General features: G+C 37.6%; 1 protein-coding gene across 8 annotated transcripts in view; it reads left to right on the top strand.

Annotated features, from left to right (window-relative positions):
- ccdc30 (coiled-coil domain containing 30) overlaps positions 1-21,818 on the top strand; it is a 28,039-nt gene that overhangs the window by 2,458 nt on the left and 3,763 nt on the right. For 4 of the 8 annotated variants that reach the window (XM_067371024.1, XM_067371016.1, XM_067371019.1 and 1 more), the window contains 25 exons: positions 1,776-1,955; positions 2,118-2,238; positions 4,193-4,383; positions 5,619-5,687; positions 5,858-5,932; positions 6,410-6,563; positions 9,173-9,244; positions 9,452-9,567; positions 9,674-9,748; positions 9,862-9,920; positions 10,014-10,206; positions 10,280-10,369; positions 11,372-11,497; positions 12,089-12,226; positions 12,357-12,535; positions 12,668-12,887; positions 13,542-13,664; positions 14,180-14,350; positions 15,221-15,430; positions 15,527-15,684; positions 17,216-17,381; positions 17,465-17,586; positions 21,196-21,337; positions 21,416-21,552; positions 21,636-21,753. In XM_067371024.1, the coding sequence (XP_067227125.1) occupies positions 1,776-1,955; positions 2,118-2,238; positions 4,193-4,383; positions 5,619-5,687; positions 5,858-5,932; positions 6,410-6,563; positions 9,173-9,244; positions 9,452-9,567; positions 9,674-9,748; positions 9,862-9,920; positions 10,014-10,206; positions 10,280-10,369; positions 11,372-11,497; positions 12,089-12,226; positions 12,357-12,535; positions 12,668-12,887; positions 13,542-13,664; positions 14,180-14,350; positions 15,221-15,430; positions 15,527-15,684; positions 17,216-17,381; positions 17,465-17,586; positions 21,196-21,337; positions 21,416-21,552; positions 21,636-21,753 (3,405 nt within the window). Of the gene's footprint in view, positions 1-887; positions 1,021-1,775; positions 1,956-2,117; positions 2,239-4,192; positions 4,384-5,618; positions 5,688-5,857; positions 5,933-6,409; positions 6,564-9,172; positions 9,245-9,451; positions 9,568-9,673; positions 9,749-9,861; positions 9,921-10,013; positions 10,207-10,279; positions 10,370-11,371; positions 11,498-12,088; positions 12,227-12,356; positions 12,536-12,667; positions 12,888-13,541; positions 13,665-14,179; positions 14,351-15,220; positions 15,431-15,526; positions 15,685-17,215; positions 17,382-17,464; positions 17,587-21,195; positions 21,338-21,415; positions 21,553-21,635; positions 21,754-21,818 lie in introns of those variants that run through there. The other 4 variants (XM_067371021.1, XM_067371020.1, XM_067371023.1 and 1 more) reach the window with 4 other exon arrangements.

Below are 21,818 nucleotides of genomic sequence, written 5' to 3'. Positions count from 1 at the left end.
TGTTGAGATTCGCCTGTTCTTCGGAGGTCTTTCAAACAAATGAGATTTATATAAGCAGGAGGTGTTTGAGACTCACTGTATGTCATTTCCATGTACTGAACTCTTGTTATTCAACTATGCCGACTTGCCGAGGTAAATTCAATTTTCAATTCGACGGCACCTTTAAGTTCTGTAATTTCAGTAGATTCGATAACTGAGTGTTCTTGATGGTTCAGGAATGAATTTAAATGACTGTGATTGTGAAATAAAGTTTTTAAAATTATTTGAAATTTATGGCAATTTTTCAGCAAATTCTTCTACATATTATGATTTCAACATATTTCAGAGCTTGTTATAAAAATAGATTTTCACTATGGAAATTTCCATTACTTTATGATATTATTAGTTTTCATAACTTTTTCAGGTCTAGAATCTCACAAAAATCAAAATTTCCTCAAATATGCAGCTTTTCCAAGAATAAGAGAACCTCAGTTCTTAAATAAAAATGACAGTTGTTGAGGAAAATAATTAAAATAAAAATATATCAGTTGTCATCTTGATTTGTAGCTGTTTTGGTTTATTTAAAACCTTGTTTTGTCTAATTTTAAAACTTTTTAAGTCATCTTGTGGTCAATTCAGAATTAAAGGGGACCTATAATGCCCATTTTCACAAGATCTAATATAAGTCTCTGGTGTCCCCAGAATGTGTCTGTGAAGATTCAGCTCAAAATACCCCACAGATCATTTATTATAGCTTGTCAAATTTGCCCCTATTTGGTTGTGAGAAAAAACATGCCGTTTTTGTGTGTGTCTCTTTAAATGCAAATGAGCTGCTGCTCCCTGCCTGCTTTCCAAAAGAGGGTGGAGCTTTAACAGCTCGTGCTTCAGTTGCTCAACAATAACAAAGCTGGAGAATCTCACGCAGCCAAAATGACGATTGTTACGGTGTTCAGCCTTACATTGTTCAAACCAGTCTGACACTGATTGAGAGACTCAGGAAGAAGTTACAACTTCTAGAATGCAACTGAATGTTTCTGAATGGTTAGTGGATAAATTTATGTAGTTGCTTTTTTAGCAATCGAGCTTGCCAGAGTCAACTTGCAGGCTATACAAGTTAACAAGACTCTAAATAGTGTTCTGTGCTCATCTGTGCAGCCATTGACAGAACAGTTAGCATGCTTTGCTCAGACTTTTTGCCATGGCCTTTCATGATATGTCCTCTTTAAAATTTCCTGATAATTTACTCACCCCCATGTCATCCAAGATGTTTATGTCTTCCTTTCTTCATTTGAAAAGAAATGATGGTTTTTGAGGAAAACATTCCAGGATTTTTCTCCATATAGTGGATTTCAATGGCTACCAACTGGTTGAAGGTCCAAATTGCAGCTTCAGAAAAAGCTTTTTTAAGAAAATGACAGATTGTTTCACTAGATAAGACCCTTATTCCTCGACTGGGATCATGTAGAGCCATTTGAAGCTGCATTTAAACTGCAGTTGGTAGCCGTTGAAGTCCACTATATGGAAAAAAATCCTGGAATTTCTTTTTGACTGAAGAAAGAAAGACATAAACATCTTGGATGACACGGTTGAGTAAATTATCAGGAAATTTTAATTCTGAAGTGAACTAATCCTTTAATGATACAGTTACAGTATAGAGGATAATAGGCTTCTGAGACCTGCTTCACACAGAACAATTAGACACGCTGTTGACTGTGACAACTAGATGGTGTCAAGTAACCCAGGCCTCATTTACAGTTCAAGAAAAAAAAAGGCTCATTGTTTTGTTTCCTCTTAAGGAAAAGGAGCTGGACGAGATCACCCTGCGCTTGCACAGGGACGGTGTGTCCCTTGAGGCTTCAGCAGAGGAGCGTGAGCGGCACCTGTGGTGTTTGCTCCAGCGCAGCGAGGGCAGCCTGACTGCAGCCACTGAAGACCTGCAGACTTTGCGCACACAGCAGGCCAGCGAGATGAGAGAGGTGAGCCAGCAGATGGCAGGCCGGGCCTCAGCCATAAAGAATAGCTAATTATGGTCTCCCTCATCAACATTGTAACATGACAACGCTGTTTCCTGACCAAAACAAACTCCTGTAGCTAATGCCTTTGCTGTGCCGACTGGTTGTTTGATGGGTTTTTTCAAGGTGGAAAATTACGTGGAGCATATTCGAAACATGCTGGAGGAGAGGGAATCTCTTACAGCGGAGTACGAACGTGACAACGAACAGCTCCGTGCTGAACTCGCTCTAATGAAACACCAACAGGGTGAGGGTTTTATATTGATTTTATCATTCTTAAGAATGTGTTTGTAGTAAACAATGTGCCTCGCAGTTTTTTCCTTGCCTGTGTTTCGAATAGCATAATACTCTGCATTATACATACTTTTCTGTATCCTTAGAAAAGTTTTCTGTAGTCTTAGAACACATAGATCAGCTACCACATTTCTCGAATGTGCAGTATATAACAGTGTGAATACTGTGTCCCACAATGCAGTGTGCTTGACTGGTTCTTCCATGATCCATGATCCAGAATTAATATCAGCCAATAACTCATTTGATTTGGCAAGATGTTATTACCAGTGTTATTTTAGGGGCCATTTACACAACACCGTTTTCTACTAAAAACTGAAAAATTTTAATGCATCTTTATTTACATGTTATCATCTCCATGTAAACTATAAAAACGCAAATTTGTGAAAATGGTGACGTCATGCACGTCATGCATGTTCAGTCTAGGCGAGCAGTGTTTCTTTATAAAGTGCCATCGCCACCTACTGGCCTGGCATGCATAAAACAGCGTTGTTTTCGCGGATCCATGTGAAAGGGATTTTTTTTTTTTGACAACATTGTCATCTGTACACGAAAAACATTGTTGTGTAAACATACCCTTAGTGTAATTGATTTATTATTATAGTTTTTATTAATATTGTGATAATAATGCATTTTGATATTAAAAATAATATTTTAATATCTTTTTATATTAGCTTGTATATTTTCAGTTTCAATTTTGTTATGTGCTTTTGACATTTTTATTTTTAATAGTTTAGTTTTTTCTTTAAAGGAACATTATGTGAGATTTAACAGTGCTTAAACCTGTAGGACAGTGTTATATATTGTTGACTTGTGTACTTACATTATCCCAGATGTTTCCAAAAATGTTTAAATCCAGAGAAATAAGCCATTTTAATCAGGACAAGGACTGTGTCCATGCATCGCCTATCAATGACATCATACCAGTATTACCCTTGATTTCCATGGAAACACCAAAAATGCTTTAATATACTGTTTTTGTTATTGTTAATGTATTATTATTGTTGTTTTATTAGACAAGGGAACAACTGTTTGGATACATTTATTGACATAAAACTAATCATTGTTATGTAACGCAACACGTTTAGTCTTATTGTTTGAATCTCGTTTTCTTTATATGATATGCTAATATCGATCTAGTTTACTGCAGTATGCAACAAGTGTCTCATAGCAGCCGCTGAGTAAATGTGCGTTATAATTTTCAACACTCTCAAATGTATCTAATATGATAAAACAGCACTGCTTTAACCCATATACGATTAACCGGAAGAAGCAAAAGTGGCATAATAAATGTTTTGCTTCTCTCGAGATGTGTTTGCGTTTGTCTCTCATTAGCAATTGCTCCAGCGGCCTCTTTCAGCTTCCACAGCACTTGGCCCCGCTCTGTTTAATACTATAGTAACGTTAATAATCTCATCCATGAGCATGATTTCTGCCCATGTCCCATCCTGATTCTATTTCACTGGCTGTGAGGTGAAGACGATGTCCTATGATTCCGTGCTCAATCTCGGCGTCATCAAGCTACGCCTTTGTTTTGAATATGCTACCTCTAGTGGTAAAAAATACATACTATGCCTTTTAATATTCATATTTAGCTTTAATTTATTTTTATTTCAGTGTTAGTTTTTTAATATTTTTAGTACATCAAGTTAAACTTATTTTATTTTAGTTAGATGCCATAGCAACATTTTTAATTTTTCAATTAACAGAAATTATTCATATTTTTAGTTTTAATTAACAACACTGGTTTTTACATAGAATTTCATTAAGAATGCAAAATAATGTTTATTGCAGAAATGAGTATTCCATTAGTATTCCATTCGCAACATAGCTCTTGCATTCTGCACAATGCCCAAATTGAACCCACTTAAAGTCCAGTAAGTAGTCCTTACGTACCTTGTGTCTGTCAGACTCCCAATGTAAGGAGGTGGTGGAGATGCTGGAACAGGAGGGTCTAGCAGAGATCAGCCAAAGCAGTGCCAGTGAGCAAGTGGCCTATCTGCTGGTGGAGAGAGTCACTCTGCTGGAGAGACTGGAGGCTGCTGAAAGAAAGCTGGACACCCAGACCCTCACCGGCAACCTCAGAGAGGTACATCTACAGGTACTATGAGAAATAAAGCCGTAATAAAAAACAGTAATAATGTTCTTAAAGGTGCCCTAGAACGTCTTTTTAAAAGATGTAATAAGTCTAAGGTGTCCCCTGAATGTGTCTGTGAAGTTTCAGCTCAGTTTTATACATTTTTTTTACTGCCTATTTTGGGGCATAATTAACTATGCACTGATATATATAGGCTGCGGCCCCTTTAATTCTCGTGCCACCCCGCCCACGGAACTCGCGCTTGCCTTGAATAGCATAAACACAGTTCACACAGCTAATATAACCCTCAAAATGGATCTTTACAAAGTGTTCGCCAAGTATTGTATTTATTTGGATGTTTACATTTGATTCTGAATGAGTTTGAGGCTATGCTCCGTGGCTAAAGCTAACATTACACACTGTTGGAGAGATTTATAGAGAATGAAGTTGTGTTTATGAATTATATAGACTGCAAGTGTTTAAAAATGAAAATAACGACAGTCTTGTCTCCGTGAATACAGTAATAAACGATAGTAACTTTTACCACATTTAACAGTACATTAGCAACATGCTAACGAAACATTTAGAAAGACAATTTACAAATATCACGAAAAATACATGTAATCATGGATCATGTCAGTTATTATTGCTCCATCTGCCATTTTTCGCTATTGTTCTTGCTTGCTTACCTAGTCTGATGATTCAGCTGTGCACATCCAGACGTTCTGCCCTTGTCTAATGCTTGAACATGAGCTGACATATGCAAATATTGGGGGCGTACACCCCGACTGTTACATAACAGTCTGTGTTATGTTGAGATTCGCCTGTTCTTCGGAGGTCTTTTAAACAAATGAGATTTATACAAGAAGGAGGAAACAATGGAGTTTGAGACTCACTGTATGTCTTTTCCATGTACTGAACTCTTGTTATTCAACTATGCCAAGGTAAATTCAATATTTAATTCTAGGGCACCTTTAAAAGTGTAGGTCAACAGGTAGACCATTATGCAAAAACTATATTTAATCGTAAACTATATTTAATTATATTTAATATTTAAATATTATTTAATTGTGTGTATTTAGGATACAAAAATTCTTGAAGAGCCTATAGCAACATAAAATGTATACCTTGAATGCACTTTGGATGAAAGAATGATAATAATGGTGTTAGAAATATGTGGACTCTTCTCTTGATAGTAATACCTCACTCGTGGCTTATTAATTTGGCCATTTTAATATCTCCTCTTTTATGGAAATCAGGAAGAGCTGGATCATATCCGTCACGCACTGGAAGAGGAACTCAGACAGCAAAAGGATAACTTGAATAAGGTGAGAAGATCTCAGATCCAATGAGCAGGCATCAATTTCAAAAGCAGTGGATTCAAAGAATATCCCATATCATCAGTGTCTCATCAATATTTAAGTTTTTCATTGTCCAGCCTTCTATATGTTTTGCATCATAATTTCTCCTGATTCTTTGTCCCTCCCTAAATGGACAGGAATCATCAGTTCAAAGTCCTTGGAGGAAGTTCTTTGGTGTGCGCAAGGCGACACTAAGAGCACAAAACCTTCCTGTACGTTCCCGTACCTGTCATAACTCGATTGGACTCGTAAAAAAGGCATGATAGAAGTGTAAAGTCAACAGAGGTGGAACCTTCCGTATTGTCCTTGAGAGGATGATCCACTTAAAGCAGATTAGGGCAGCATAATGCATGCCTTGGATGAATTCAAAGCAGAGAATATTGACATCATCTCACATGCTGAGCCTAGCATGATTATATTAACACCTCTTATTTTCACTCTGGAGCGCTTTCTTTTTGGGTGGTTACTAACCAGAGGCTGTTTGTCCCACTGTTACCATTGTCTCTGATGGTTGTAAGGGAGAGCAGGCACATATTAAACTCTGTTCACACTGGAACATGATCCACATTCAGCTTCACCCGTGTTCTGTGGCTCATGCATGTTAAAAACGCTTGGATGCCAACATGCTTCTTGCTTGTCCACCCAGTGCAGCCAGGTTTATGTCTCACTGAAAGCTTTGTCCCCTATAGGGCCACAGTGAAGAACTCAGTAGAGAGCGCACAGAACGGCAGAAGCTGGAAAGGGATCTGGAAGAGGCATCGAGTCGCCTTGCTATGGCACATAAAGAGATTCGCCACCTGACAGATGAACTAGATCTTGCTCGTAAGGTCCAAAACTTGTCTGGTAAGTGAATAACAATTCAGATCTCGATATTGATATGCTGATAATTACTTTCATATTATGCCTGATGACCGATAATTGGCAATATTAAAATACACATACATAAATGAAAAATAAAACACTAATAATTAAAATCAATCATTTTTAAATGCTACAAATTAATTTAGGCATCATACCATCATAATTCACAGTATAAAAAATTGTTATTTTGAGATTTGCTAAAGATCACATTTAACCATATGGATAGTTCACCCAAAAATGAAATTTCTGTCATCATTTACTCACCCTCAAGTTGAATTTCTTTGTTCTGCTGAACACTAAGGAAGATATTTGGAAGAATGTCTTTAAAGGGATACTCCACCGTTTTTTCATATTAAACTATGTTATTCCCTTAACTAAGACGAGTTGATACATACCTCTCTCGTCTCAGTGCGTGCACTAAATCCCTCTGTCTTGCGGCGAAACTTTGTTAGCACTTAGCTTAGCCCAGTTCATTCGATAGGGGCCAAGCAGAGAAGCTATCAAACACCTCCACATTTTCCCTATTTAAATACAGTTACTCGAGTAGTATAACTCGACCTAGGACGGTGACACAAAACAAAACGTTGCCCTTTTCTAAGCGTGTAAAATGGATAACTATATTGTATGGCCGGCCCCCGCTCCCTCTCCTGTAAAAGTCACGTTGGTTCTATTGACGGAAATGAGAGGGAGGAGGAGAGGGAGCGGGGGCCGGTGAGAGGACTTTTCACGAGTGAAGATATTACTGCGCCAAGTCAAAGTGCTCCCGAGCACTTGCTATGGTATTCCGCCATACAATATAGTTATCCATTTTACATGCTTAGAAAAGCGCAACGTTTTGTTTTGTGTCACCGTCCCAAGTCGAGTTACACTACTCGAGTAACTGTATTTAAATAGGGAAAACGTAGAGGTGTTTGGTAGCTTCTCTGCTTGGCCCCTATTGAATGAACTGGGCTAAGCTAAGTGCTAATAAAGTTTCGCCGCAAGACAGAGCGATTTAGTGCACGCACAGAAACGAGAGAGGAATGTATCAACTCGTCTTAGTTAAGGGAATAACATAGTTTAATATTAAAAAACGGTGGAGTATCCCTTTAACCAAGCAGATCTTGCCCCACATTGACTACCATAATAGGAAAAAAAATGCTATGGTAGTCACTGGGGGCCGAGATCTGCTTAGTTATAAACATTCTTGCAAATATCTTCCTTAGTGTTCAGCAGAACAAAGAAATTCATACAGGTTTGGAACAACTAGAGGGTGAGTAAATGATGACAAAATTTAATTTTTTGGGTGAACTAACCCTTTAAATTATTAGTATTTTGAAAAACTTAAAGTGAGCATTAGATGCAGTGTTATTTTAGTATTCAACCCTCTACAGACACACTAAAGCTTGAGTCACCATTGGCTAGTACATTTTTATTTTACTCTGCAGACTTTTTACATGGATACGGAAGAGGATTAGGGCCAAGCAATAATAAAAAAATAAAACCATCTTGAGATTAAAGTTGTTAAATTTCGAGAAAAAAGTCGAGATAAAATGTTGAGAATAAAGTCATTAAATTACAAGAAAAAAGTTGTTAAATTTCGAGAAAAAAGTCGAGATAAAATGTTGAGAATAAACATTATGAAATTTGTTCTCATAACTTTAATCTCGAGATGGTTTTATTTTTTTATTATTGCTTGGCCCTAATCCTCTTCCGTACATGGAATATATGAATAATGCAAAAAAAAAAAAAAAATTCTACATAAATATAATTTATAAATGTCAAACACTATTAAAGTCAAGTAAACAGTCTGTAATAAAATAAAATCAAATAATCAAACTACAAGCAATAGCACAGTGACAGTTCTGTCAAAGAGCCCTGCATGTGCTCTCTTTCCATCACGTTTAGTGTACATATGCGAAAGAAAGCGACAGATGGCGCTCTCAGCCAAGCGACGGTGTGTATGGCTCAGTAGGCAATGAAATTATATCTGCGCCAAATTAATTTTTTGCCTCAAAATCAGTTACAGGAGACTGAAATCATACAATTTACTAGCCTTTGCTTAATAAAAGATATTTTTAGTCGCCTCTTGATTTACTCACATTGTAGACGGTTGGTATTAAAGTACATTTAGTATTTAAAATACACATACTATTTTTATTAATTCAGTTTTAATTTTAATTTGAGCTATTTTATTATGTGCTTTTGTCACTGCTTAATACAGTTTTAATATTTTTATTTAGATTTAATTAATAATCATTTTAGTTAAAGTAATTTTAGCACTTCAACTTTCTTTATTTTAGTGAATTGCTGTACTTATTTTCATGTAACTTTTAGTTTTTCATCTAATAATTATTTTTTCATCTTTATTTCAATTACTGATCATTTTTTAGTTCACAATAACAGCACTAGTCAGATGATAGTTAATGTCATTTAAATGTAACAAAACAGGAATTGACCATGAACAATTAAATATCTAATATAAACTGGTGCCGTTTGACTAATTAACTGATGAACTCATTAATATCAACATGTTTATATCAATATGTTTTGAATATATTGTGCATCCCTGCTTATTTGTTACACATCTAAACTATATATTTACATTTCAGTACCTGACCTGCAGAAAACTGGGGAGGAAGTGGAGCAGTTAAAACAGGAAGTGGACAAGCTTAAACAGTGTGGTGAGATTTTGTCAGCAGCAAGTTATCATGTCACTCATTGAAAATCTTCACACATTTGCTTCACACATTTTTATTTATAAAGACACTTCAAAAAACTACAGTGTAGACCAAAGTCTACACTTAATTCTGTGAATTAAGATGTAACAAACCAGATCATGAAAACAGTTCAAAAGGATGTCTTCTGGTTGTAATCTCAATGTTTGACAGATATGGTGGAGCTGCAGAAGGCCAAGGAACGCAATGAGCGACTGGATGGGGAGATCCGTGTGTTGAGGGATAGAGTTCGCTCATTGGACACAGAGAGGAGGACTCTTCTTAAACTGGCAAGAATCATTTTTTCAAAATATTAATTTAGGGCCATGACATGCTAGATATTTACAATTTGTAAACGCAGAAAAGATATATATTTCCATGTCGGGTGTGCCACAGGTTGAACAATCAAAGCTGCACTCGGCTCAAGGGATCAACGAGACATTAGAGCTCAATAAAATACACTCTGCACAGGTAGATACACATTCTACTACATTCCTCTCTTGTAGGGGCTAGTTTGCATGACACATGTAATGCAATATTTGTATAGTTTCCTCTTAGAACACTTACAGATGCTTTTTTTTCAGGATGTTGAGAATAATGTGGATTCATCTCTGGCTCCTGACGACGAGATACTCCACAAAAGGTGAAGCTTTGCTCTCCTTTATCTCACTTGAAGCTGTACATGTCATTGCTTCCACACTTTAAAGATGCTTATATGGCAGTTGTGTTTCGGCAGGTGTCGAAGAGAGTCTGAAGATAAGGACAGCCGTCTGCGAGAGTTGGAGAGGAGGTTGCAGAAGCAGCAGCGGGAGCACGAGGAACTGGTGGAGCGGAATGAGGAGCTGGAGGCACTGTTGGGGGAGGCGCAGAACGCAGCCAAAGACGAGCGAGAACATCATGAGTGTGAGATAGAGGGGTTACAGAGAAAGGTGCGTTTTAGCCGTGATGTTATGGAAAGAAAAACACCTGAATGTTGAAGATGACACTGATTTTTGGTTATAGATTAAAGGTATAGAGGAAGAACTGAATAAGAGGGAAATCAAGAAAACTGAGAAAAAAGGTGAAGATCAGGCTCGAGGGACTGACTCTGAGGTAAAGGATGAAGGTCTGTTCACACCAAGGACAATATCTATAAAGATAACAAAGATATGGTTCTAAAAATTGTTCTAAATAATAATTGTAAATATATATAAAGTGGCAGGCAACATAACTGCAGCACGCACTTAATAACAGCACGCAGTAAACAAAACGATATTGTCCATTGGTATGAACGCTAATATAGTTATCGTTATAATTATCGTTCTTGGTGTAAACAGGCCTTAAATGAACACTACACTTTTTTTGAAAATAGGCTAATTTTCCAACTCCCCTACAGAGTTAAACAGTTGAGTTTTACCGTTTTCGAATCCATTCAGCCGATCTCCGGTTCTGGCGGTACCACTTTTAGCATAGCTTAGCATAGTTCATTGAATCTGATTAGACCGTTAGCATCGCGCTTAAAAATGACCAAAGAGTTTTGATATTTTTCCTATTTAAAACTTGACTCTTCTATGTTTTCCCTATTTAAATGATATTACGCAGCGCCCGTGAGCCCCTGCTTGCACAGGGAACGTGCTTTGCAACCATGGAAACGTATGTGAGAGACGCTGCGTAATATCATTGCGCCTGCTGCAGCCATGGAACGGCAGCAAAGTTCCTTGATTATTACGCCTGAATGAGAGTATAGTTCCTAGACATATCAGCCTAGAAAATCACAACTTTTTATTTTCAGTCGGTCTTAGTACACGATGTAACTACAGAAGAGTCAAGTTTTAAATAGGAAAAATATCAAAACTCTTTGGTCATTTTTATGCGCGATGCTAACGGTCTAATCAGATTCAATGAACTATGCTAAGCTATGCAAAAAGTGGTACCGCCAGAACCGGAGATCGGCTGAATAGATTCGAAAACGGTAAAACTCAACTGTTTAACTCTAGGGGAGTTGGAAAATGAGCCTATTTTCAAAAAAAGTGGAGTGTTCCTTTAAGAAAAAGCCACTTCCTTGCACCCTCTTGTGGTATATAAATGTTATTTTCATAATCTTTTATTCCAAAGATCAGTGAGAGCATTAAAGAAAGACTGAAGTTCCTTGAGGGTCGTCTTGCTGAAGAAAAAAGTTGGAGGAAACAGCTGGAGGTGGATCTATCTGTAGCCAAGGCTGCGCTCAAAAAGGAAAAAGAGGTAATGTCATTGATATGCATGATTCACCATAAAATACACAGTTTAGAGTCCTGGAAAGCCATTTTTCATATTGCACTATGCATTTGTTTAGAAGAATTATTATAAAGTGATCTGAAACCATGAAAGACATAGTTCAGTCATGAAACTCTAGATGGCGCAGGCTAGATGGGTCCTTAACGCAAACTGATGATAATTACAACATTAACTACTTGGCACAAGCTGATTGGTCCACATCACTTCTGCAGCCAATGAGCTTGTTGCTCACATTTAAATGGCTTATATAGCAGTTTGCAGCACGCTTCAGAGTTCCTCTAAAACCCTCCACCTTCCCTAGCTCCACCTGTATAAATCTGCTATGGGTTGTTGATATATGCTATTTGTGCAGCAGCACCATGTCTTACTCCCAGCAGCGTATCGACATATGTATTGGCAGTAGCAAGTTCCTGTACTTGCTCTGCAGCAGCAGCAATAATCAGCAGCAGCGTAGTAGATCTATTCCGCCAAGACCAAATACATTAACATTGTCATATCCATTACCATGCTAATAATCTTCAGAGAGTTGTCATGATTGAACATGCTACATGTGGACAGGTCATGCAAAGAGACCACGAGGAGCTGAAGAGGTTACGTTTGGAGGTCCAGAGACTAGAGGTAGAATGTCGACAAGGGAAGACACTTAACAAGAACCTCACGCAGATTAAAGGAGAAAAGGGAATTTTAGAAGAAAAGGTAATATAAATTAAGATCATTCGATTACAGGTTTATATTGCAAAGAAAGCAATCCATTTGTTGTTGGGATGCTGTGATATACTTCCTGTAGCTTGCAAATACTCACTGAGGCTATGTTTGTACTCTGCAGGTGGCCCAGTTGGAGCGTGCTCAGACACGTCTCCAGGACAACCTGACACTTCAGACAGAGAACAGCCGGGCTGAAGAGGACCTGAGAGACAGCAGGGGACAGGTGGCAGAGCTTAAGTCCATGGTGGACAAGCTGAGAACAGAACTGATTCAACTAGAGAAGGAGCACAACACACTAAGGTAAGGCAGTCTGCCACAGATACATCCCTTTTTCCCCCATTTTCAATGTCATTTTTTATGACATTAAATTTCTAAATGATTATTATAAATGTTGCATCTGCATCTGGTAAGATATACTTTGCCTGTGTTTAGAGATGAGCTGATGGAGAAGCGCGGGCAAGTGATGCAGCTACAGAGGGAGCTCAGCGAGAAAGCCCACGAGAGGCTTCAGAATGACGGGGAGAAAGAGAGACTCTGTCTGGAGCTCCTGCATGTGAAACAGCAGCTCCAGTGTACCAGAGAGCAGATGCCCAGAGCATCACAGGAGCACACGGCCAACCACAAGCCTGCTGCACAGGAGGGGCTTTGTCAGGTAAGTCTTGTTTCACACTGGATGCGTAAGCAACGCATATTTTTTTCAGCGCCCAAGTTAACAGATTAGAGCATTCACACTGCATGCTGAGGCAGCAGCGGGAGCAGAGCAGAAGTGGCTGTGCCGCCAGTGTCTTCTTGAATACTTTCTGCCTGACTCTACTTTTCAAAAGTTTGGGGTCGGTAAGATTTTTTTGTTTTTGAAACAAGTCTCATGTTCGCAAGGCTGCATGTATTTGATCAAAATACAGTAAAAAATGGTAATATTGTGAAATATTATTGCTACAATTTAAAGAATGTTTCTATTTTAAAATGTAATTTATTCCTGTAATGCAAAGCTGAATTTTCAGCAGCCATTACTCCAGTCTTCAGTGTCACATGATCCCTCAGAAAGCATTCTAATATGCTGATATGTTGCAAAATATTTTTTATGAATAGAAAGTTCAAAAAAACATTTATATGAAATAGAAATCTTTTGTAACAATGGAAAAGACTTTACTGTCAGTTTCAATCAATTTAATGCAGTCATCCTGAATAAAAGTATTAAAAAACAAACTGACCCCAAACTTTTAAACAACAATGTACATGGAGTTTTAGGACTGTTAGCTGAAGTTGTAATGTGTAAACTGTTTGATGTTATGTGCTGCTCCTTTAGCTGGCCTGTGTTAAGTCAGAGATGAGTAAGCTACACTCCACCCTGGAGGAGGAGAGACAGCTGGCCGGCCAACACCAGCTGGCCCTGCAGGCCCAGATCAGTGAAGTTCAGGCCCGGGCTAAGGTCAGCCCTGCTCTTCATCTTCATACAACCACACAAACATATTCACATTCATTTTTACTTACTTTCATACACAAAATATTTGTATAATATGGTTAATTTTGTAATAACACTAGGGCTGGGCGATATATAGAATGCTTTTGTCACCTGCATTTCGTCAGTAAAGCCAGTTCCCTGATTACCGCTAAATCGCCATCACCTGCCTTCAAATGGCGCGGCATTTAATAGACAGAGCCATAGTTCACTGACAAACCACGCAATATCGCGTTCAATATCGACGGCGATTCATCTGCGACTTGTGGCTTGTAAATGATCTACGGCTCTGTCTATTAAATGCCGCTCCATTTGAAAGCAGGTGATGGCGATTTAACGGCAATCAGGGAACCGGCTTTACTGACGAAATGCGCGTGACAAAAGCATTCGATATATCGCCCAGCCCTAAATAACACTATTGTTTTTTTTTTTTATATTTTCCTTGTTTGCTATGCATAACGTGACCATTATATGGTTGTGCATAGGCTCAGGACTCACTCCTACAACAGAAAGGAGAAGAGAACAAACAGCTGAGACAGGACCTGCAGAGAACCCAGCACCTCTTCACCTCTGCTGAGCGAGAGCTACGCTATGAGAGAGAGAGAAATCTAGACCTTAAGAGACACAATGCACTCCTAGACCAGGAGAAGATCAAGGTAAAAACAAAATAAAAAATACTCATAGAAATTGTGCGGGGCACCAAAAAGTATTTGGACACTTAAATTACATTTGAAATGAATGAATGTTACTGCAATAGAAAACAACATATGAACCAAGTGGTAAGTGTTTTAAATAAATAAATATAGTAGATGACTTTTACTTAGATATTTTGTTACATAATGCATTAGGAAATATATGAAGTGTGGCATAAGTGTCCAAATAATGTTTTTGGGGTCAGTAAGATTTCTTTGTTTTGGAAAGAAGTCTCTTATGCTCAACAAGGCTGCATTTATTTGATCAAAAATACATTAGAAAAGTAATTTTGTGAAACTCTAGACTTTAGTGTCACATGATCCTTCAGAAATCATTCCAATATGCTGATTTGCTGCTCAAAAACATTTCTTATTATCAATGTTGAAAACTATTGTGCTGCTTAATATATATATATATATATATATATATATATATATATATATATATATATATATATATATATTTTTTTTTTTTTTTTTTTTTTTTTTTAGAGACCCATGATACTTTTTTTTTTTTCAAAATTCTTTGATGAATAGAGTTCAAAACAACAGCACTTCTTTGAAATCGAAATCTGTATGTATTCTATAGTCTTTACTGTCAATTTTGACCAATTTCATTTGTTCTTCCTGAATAAAAATTTCTTTTAAAAAAAAGCACATTGACCTCGTACTTAATGTTTTTGCAATGTTTTTTTTTTTTTTTAGAAAGTAGGCCTAATTTTATTTTTCTAATTTGTTTCTTTTTAAATGATATCGGACATGGGCTATCCCTAGTCAGAATTACACAGCACTATTTTCAATGCTCTTAAACCTTATGTTTTTGCTCTTCTTTAGCTGTGTGCAGAGCTGAAGCAGGCCCAGGCCAAAGTAGCCCAGCAGGAAGGAAGTGCAGCAGGACAGGTGGCAGAGCTGGAGAGACTCCAGCAGAGAGCCAGAGATCTGGAGCTGGAGGTGGCCAGAAGCACTCAGAACCGATATACTAACAGCAGCTTGATGGAGGAGCTAAATTCAGAGAGGGCACGTGTGATTGCTGCTGACAAAAAGGTGCGTGTTTATTAGAGCAGGCTGAAATTCACTTGTTCAGCAGTATAACAGTTATTAGGAATGTCTTTATTTATCAGTTCATCAACATCTCTGCAGGTCGTAGAACTGCAGCAGCAACTGAAGAACGCTCTGCACCAGCTGCGCCTGGAGGAGGCCCGAGCAGGAGAGACCAGCAAACTAGAGAGAGACACCAGAGACATGTCTGATAACCTGTCTGCCCTCAGAGCCCGACTGCAAGAGGATCAACTACAAAGGTCAGACGGGTCACTGCACCACAAGCCAATCTTAATCTTGGTCAACCGATAAATTGCACTTATGCAGAGAGTGCAGATGCAAAAAAAAAGCAAATGGTATATGAATAAAATATTATAGCAGTTTCCTTTCTATATCAGTAAAAGAAAGGCAAATGCTATAATACTTTCTCTTATACCATCACCATTCAGAAAATTCTATATCATTTTAACAAGTCTTTGAATATATAATAAACATTTAAATACATGTACCTTGCAGCCTTTGGTGAATTTTTGGTAACACTTCTGAAGTGTGCATTGGTAGTCCGCATACAAATGTGTGAACTCTGTGGGTGACGCTCCAACCAAGTGAGCTGTATGTGGACATTTCAGACTATTCTGCATTATAACCGGTTGGCTGCTTTGTCATATTTGTGTCATATTCACTGTGTGCTGTTTAAATGAGCAATTCCTGGTCTTTGACAAAATATGATTTCTAATGCACTCACTTGCCAGATTACCGAGTGCCCCCCCCCCCCCCTCCTGTTTTTACCTATTTATTTATTTGTGAAAAATAATATAATGGTATTACAGAATCAAGAAGTTTCTATCTGAAGTATAAATCTGTTTATTTTACAGAATTATTTTTCATCAAGTTCAAATTATTTTTTGCATCTTGATTTATTTTGTACTAATTAATTATTTCTAATTTAGTAAATATATAAAACAAATCAATTTTATTACATACATGTTATATATGGTGTCTTTAACTACTATGCAGTAATCAGTAATCAGTAATCATTTGATACAATGCACTTATTTTATTTTATTTATGGCTAAGAGATGGTTACAACTACACAACTAAGATAGCTTTCATATTGGGAGATTTTTGCATGCATTAGGGAGCCGCTTTCAAAATGTGAGGTATTGAAATCACGTTTGAATGTGTGATCACGTTTTACTTTCGCTTTCTCAATCGCGCGTACTCTGTGAATAGGGAGTGGCAGTGCCGAGCACAAATTTTTTTCTTTTACAAGATTCCTCAAGATAAGACATTTATCAGACACTAATTTTTAATAAATTACTAATTAATAAAAGGCTTTGTTGTGCAACAAATCCTCTGCTGCTTGTGTTGGATGAGCTGGATGGGATTGACGTGACCCTTATCCAACTGAATTAAATGTTTTTTATTTCTATAAAAAGCAAAACAACAGTGGAGGCATAATATAAACGTAGCAGTGGCATATTCTATCCTTATTTTACCCTCACACTCTGTAATGGGAATATCACGAGACAGCTTTTCACCTCGACAAGAAATCTTGTCACATTTTAATCTCATGAGATCTTGTGGCTCGAGACTTAAACCTAACCATATACTAAACCTGTCCCCAAAACAACATGAACACAAAGTACATTGTACCTAACAATTATTAGTTTTTGATGTAAGTAGTTGGTAGTTTAAGACACCTAATATAAATTATAACCATTGCAACAATTGTTATCCATGTGTTATTTACTATATCACTAGCCAATATACATCTGTGTTTTCTGATAGGAAATTACTTGAGCAGAAAGATGAGGAACTCCAGCAGCAAGTGCGTTCGTTGCGGGCGAAGGAGACGACTCTAACACGCACCAACTTGGAGATGTCACACCGCACACAGGAGCTGGAGACACGGCTGCAGGTGCTGGAGAGTGAACTCAACACGGCTAGAGAAGAGGTTTGTGAGATAAAACTATCATACTAATTGCTGAAATGATGCTAGTGGAGCTGCTGCCCATGAACTACCAATGTGCCCTGCAGCAGAGAAGCAGTCAGAAGAGCTGCCACAGGCTGGAAGAACAGCTTCTGTCTTCCCAGCATGAGTCTGAGAGACTGCAGGAGGAACTGAAGCTGGTTGTTCAGCAGCTCGACACTCACATCAGGTATCATTATTCACTGGGTGGACATTATAGTCTTGAGGCTGGAATACAAGACATGACTTTTGCTCAGATTTTTTCATTCAGCTAATCTATCCAGTCAGCATGAGGGGAGGCCCATATATATATATATATATATATATATATATATATATATATATATATATATATATATATATATATATATATATATATATATATATATATATATATATATATATATATATATATAATATATATATAGAGAGAGAGAGAAATATATGTCATTAATAGCCATAAAATAAATTAGGCAGTTTTGTTTAAATTAAGTATTGCAGAAATGAGTACACCCTAGATTTAATTCAACAAATGTATAATATTCTAGCACTTAGTATGCCCTTCATAATTTTGAATATACTGCTCTGACCCTTTTTGGCACGTAGTGTACAAGTTCATGACAAATTGTCACATCTGTCCTGTTTAACTCCTGGATGATGAGCTCCTTAAATGCCCTGATCTTTAATATCCTCATTGCATATCCTCATTGTCATGTTGAAAAAAGGCCCAACAATTAGAGATGTTCCGATACCCCTTTTCCATTACCGATACCGATTCCGATACCTGAGATCAGGGTATCGGCCGATACCGAGTACTGATCTGATACCAGGGTGCAGGGCTCTGAACTGGTTCAAGGAACGAAAACCGGAAACGAACGAAATTTTGACCAGAACAGAAACGGAAACTGAATCAGATTTAATAGTTTTGAACAGAAACGCTCATTTGAAATGGCCATTAACCGGTTAATAACATTATTTTTTCGTTCTATTTAATATTTTGCTTTGGCAGCCAACCAATCACGAATTCAAATAGTACAGCCTATGCATATGTGACGCTGACGTGAGTGAAATGCCCGCGCTGACGCTCTAAAGTGAGATATGCCCGCGCTGATGCGCTCAGGCTCAGCTGTCATGTAATCATAGGTTAGGTAAGTTACAATGGCAATGCCCTGGCATTAGTTTTTCCGATGATATATGTCACCATTAGGCCTACATTTAAGTTAACATGAATGTCAAGTAGGCTAATATGCAGCTTGTTGTGCGTTTTGAAACTAGCGAAAATTACAGGATATGTAGAACATGAGTTCACACAACGCCACATCACGCACATGCAGCGGTTCAGAATAAAACTATAGGCTAACATAACACATATACAACAAAAGGGAATATTTAGGCCTATAGGCTACGTGAAATATTACCATATAATTAGGTCTACATATAAACAAAATGAAAGTGGTTCATTGTGGTGCACTCCAGCGATCTAGGAAAGGAAACAGACATTCTGCTTGTTTTCGTTATTTAAATGTCTTTTGTAAATGTATGAATTATGTCTGGCTTTTAAATTACGACCATAAACCATAAATTACAAAGTACTGTTTAGGAAAAAAACGTTCCAGTGGTCGCGACGGCGCCTCATGCGCGCGCACACAAATTCTTGCATTGCTTACTTGATATCGCAGCTCAACTGTTAAATATTAAAATAAAATACAATCAACCAAACATATAAAACTTTACACTGCTCAATTCAATTCTGTAATACAATCTGCCGTCCTGTGACCACCGCCTGACTATGCTTTTATGTGAAGAATGATGTCGATAATGCGAGTGAAGTACAAAGCTTACATAATAAATAGTCTAATAGTTTAGTATTCGTCTCGAAAAGGAAACAGTGCCGAATGAGAAAGGTATGCTTCAGATTCACTTTAAATTAATTCGTTTAGCATCTTATTTAGTTTTATTTCTAATAAATAACCCTGTTTTTCACTTCTTCGCTGCTGTAAACATTGGTTGCTTATGGCAACACAGCACAACGTCCTGTGTTTGCATTCTGAGCCGTGAAGAAGAATTGATTTCCGATTTGCTGCGTTAAGCAAAGATACATGGCACAACTAGATATTGTTTAAGAAAACGGTATCGGATCGGAACATGAGTTTAATTACTCGCCGATACCGATGCTAGAATTTTTTCTGGTATCGGTGGTATTTCCGATACTAGTATCGGAATCGGAACAACCCTACCAACAATGCAGGGAATGAGGAAAGGGTAACATCTTCTGTTTTAAGTTTGTGTATTAAATTACACAGTGGTGTGGGAATTCATAAAGCACAACTCCCTCACACCTTCAGCACTTATACATTACTATAAAAGAGCTTTACTACCACTGAACTTTACTGTGGGAACCAGGCACTTCTCACTGTACTCCTCCTCTAGCAACACCACAACATTTTGGATGCTGTTAAATCCAAAATGATTGATTTGGTCTCATGAGACCAGAATATTGATTCCCAGAATCTATATTTTGTAAATATGGGCTTTGGAAATGGCTAACTGACTTTATTGTGTTTTGGCTACAGTAGGTAGTTCCAGTGAGAACAACAACCATGTCATTTCTGCAGGTTGCATCTTACTCTGTGAGATAAACAGTCACTCTTTTCATAGCTTTTGCTGGCTCTGAGAAACTCGCTTGGTATTTCTTCTGCTTTTTGTCTAGCAAAAAAATCCCTCATCACTAAATGAAAGCTTAAAATAAGGGCCTGATTATTTCAGGGGCCTTGTCACAAGTCCATTGTTTTTGAACTTCTGTGTTACTTTTGCTATATTTTCACACTTAAACAATGATTTGGTAATCCTCTTGTACCACTGTCCTCTTTTGTGCTAAGAAATAAGTCTCCTGACAGTTCTCTCCCAAGTGCTTCCATTGTTGTCAGCATTAAGTCTGAGAATGATTCAGTGGGCTATATATCACTTTTAATTGTCAAGAACTTACTTCTCTTTAAATGTTTTGGTTCAGCATACTTACCTGTTGATCAAACATTGCCTTAAACGTACACCAGATTTTTTTTTTTTTTTAATTTAGTAACTTTTAGGAGGGTGTACTCATTTTTGCTTCACAACATTTTATCACCTCGATAAGAAAATCTTATTTTCCTGAATAATTTTGACATGCTTCTTTAGTAATTGATTATGTAGACTTGCTGGAACATTATATCTCTAAAGAACCCTAACATGTCTTCTAAGTAATTGAGTAATTTCTGACTTTCATAAGTTTCAGAGGAGGTGTACTTATTTATGCTGTTCACTGTATGTTAGTGTGAACTTGTGAAAATCATGTAGTGTATGATGTAGGGTTGTCAAAAGTACAGTCAGTACTGAAAAGTAAAAAATGTGATGATACCAGCATTTCCCCCTAGCATTTTTAGCGCTGTTGAGCTTAACTTGACTTAACTTAAACACCTCTGATTGGCCATTGTGTTCACGTGCTCAACAGATACGTATGCCTGTGATTGGCTACAATGATCAACTCTTAAAAAACATGTTGTAAATAGACATATTTTACGCTCTTCACCGAGCACTTACACAGATACACACGTGAGCGTTTGAAATCAGTTGTCTATCGGTCCACTGAGTTGCCACAAAGTTGGCAAGTGTATGATCATGCCTAGTGTTTTACAGTCAGTACAGGTTTTAAAGTATTGTAGTGTGTTCCAGCCTTTACTCTTACAGCAAATATACTATTTTAATAGTACATAATATTACATGCAATTTGTTAATATGAAATCATTAAACTTGTGTCCTGCAGGAGACACAACGAGAAACATTCTCAGCACAAAACCAAGTTGCGCAAAGCTAAACAGATCTTCATGAAGACAGTCTCCCAACATGAGCACAGAATCCAGCAGCTGGAGAACGATTTGGCTCTTGCGACAAGTCTCTCAGAGAAAGTGAGTGTTTTCAGACTTGACCTATAACACTATATACGCAGCATGTACTTCATCTTGAGTGTGTTCCACTATGAGCAGGAGAAGGACTGGATTAGGACTGTGACAGAAGAAAACGACCAGCTCCTCCTGGAGAGACGAGAACTTCTGCAGCGAATAAGTGAAGCTGAGGAGATGGGAAACAATGGACTGAGAACCGCCACTAGCATCCAGCAGAGGTAAACATCTCATTACTCTCTTCTACACCTGACAGGAAAGCACAGAAACATCCTAACCATCTCTTTGTCCTGTCTTCTCATAGAGTTAAATTCCTGGAGATGGAGAATAAACAGCTGCAAGAAAAAACTCTAACACTGGCCAATCAGATAGGAATTTTAGATCGCGCATTGAGAAACCTTCAGTCGATGTGTACTGTTGAGGTACACATTTATTTAGCAAATGTTCTTTTTATTATAGTTTAAGCATTTCAAATTTATTGGATTGC

This window comes from Chanodichthys erythropterus, chromosome 20 (genome assembly GCF_024489055.1).
Source record: "Chanodichthys erythropterus isolate Z2021 chromosome 20, ASM2448905v1, whole genome shotgun sequence".
Lineage (NCBI taxonomy): Eukaryota > Metazoa > Chordata > Actinopteri > Cypriniformes > Xenocyprididae > Chanodichthys > Chanodichthys erythropterus.
Note: the sequence above shows the minus strand (reverse complement) of the source record. Positions and strands in the feature narration are given on the sequence as shown.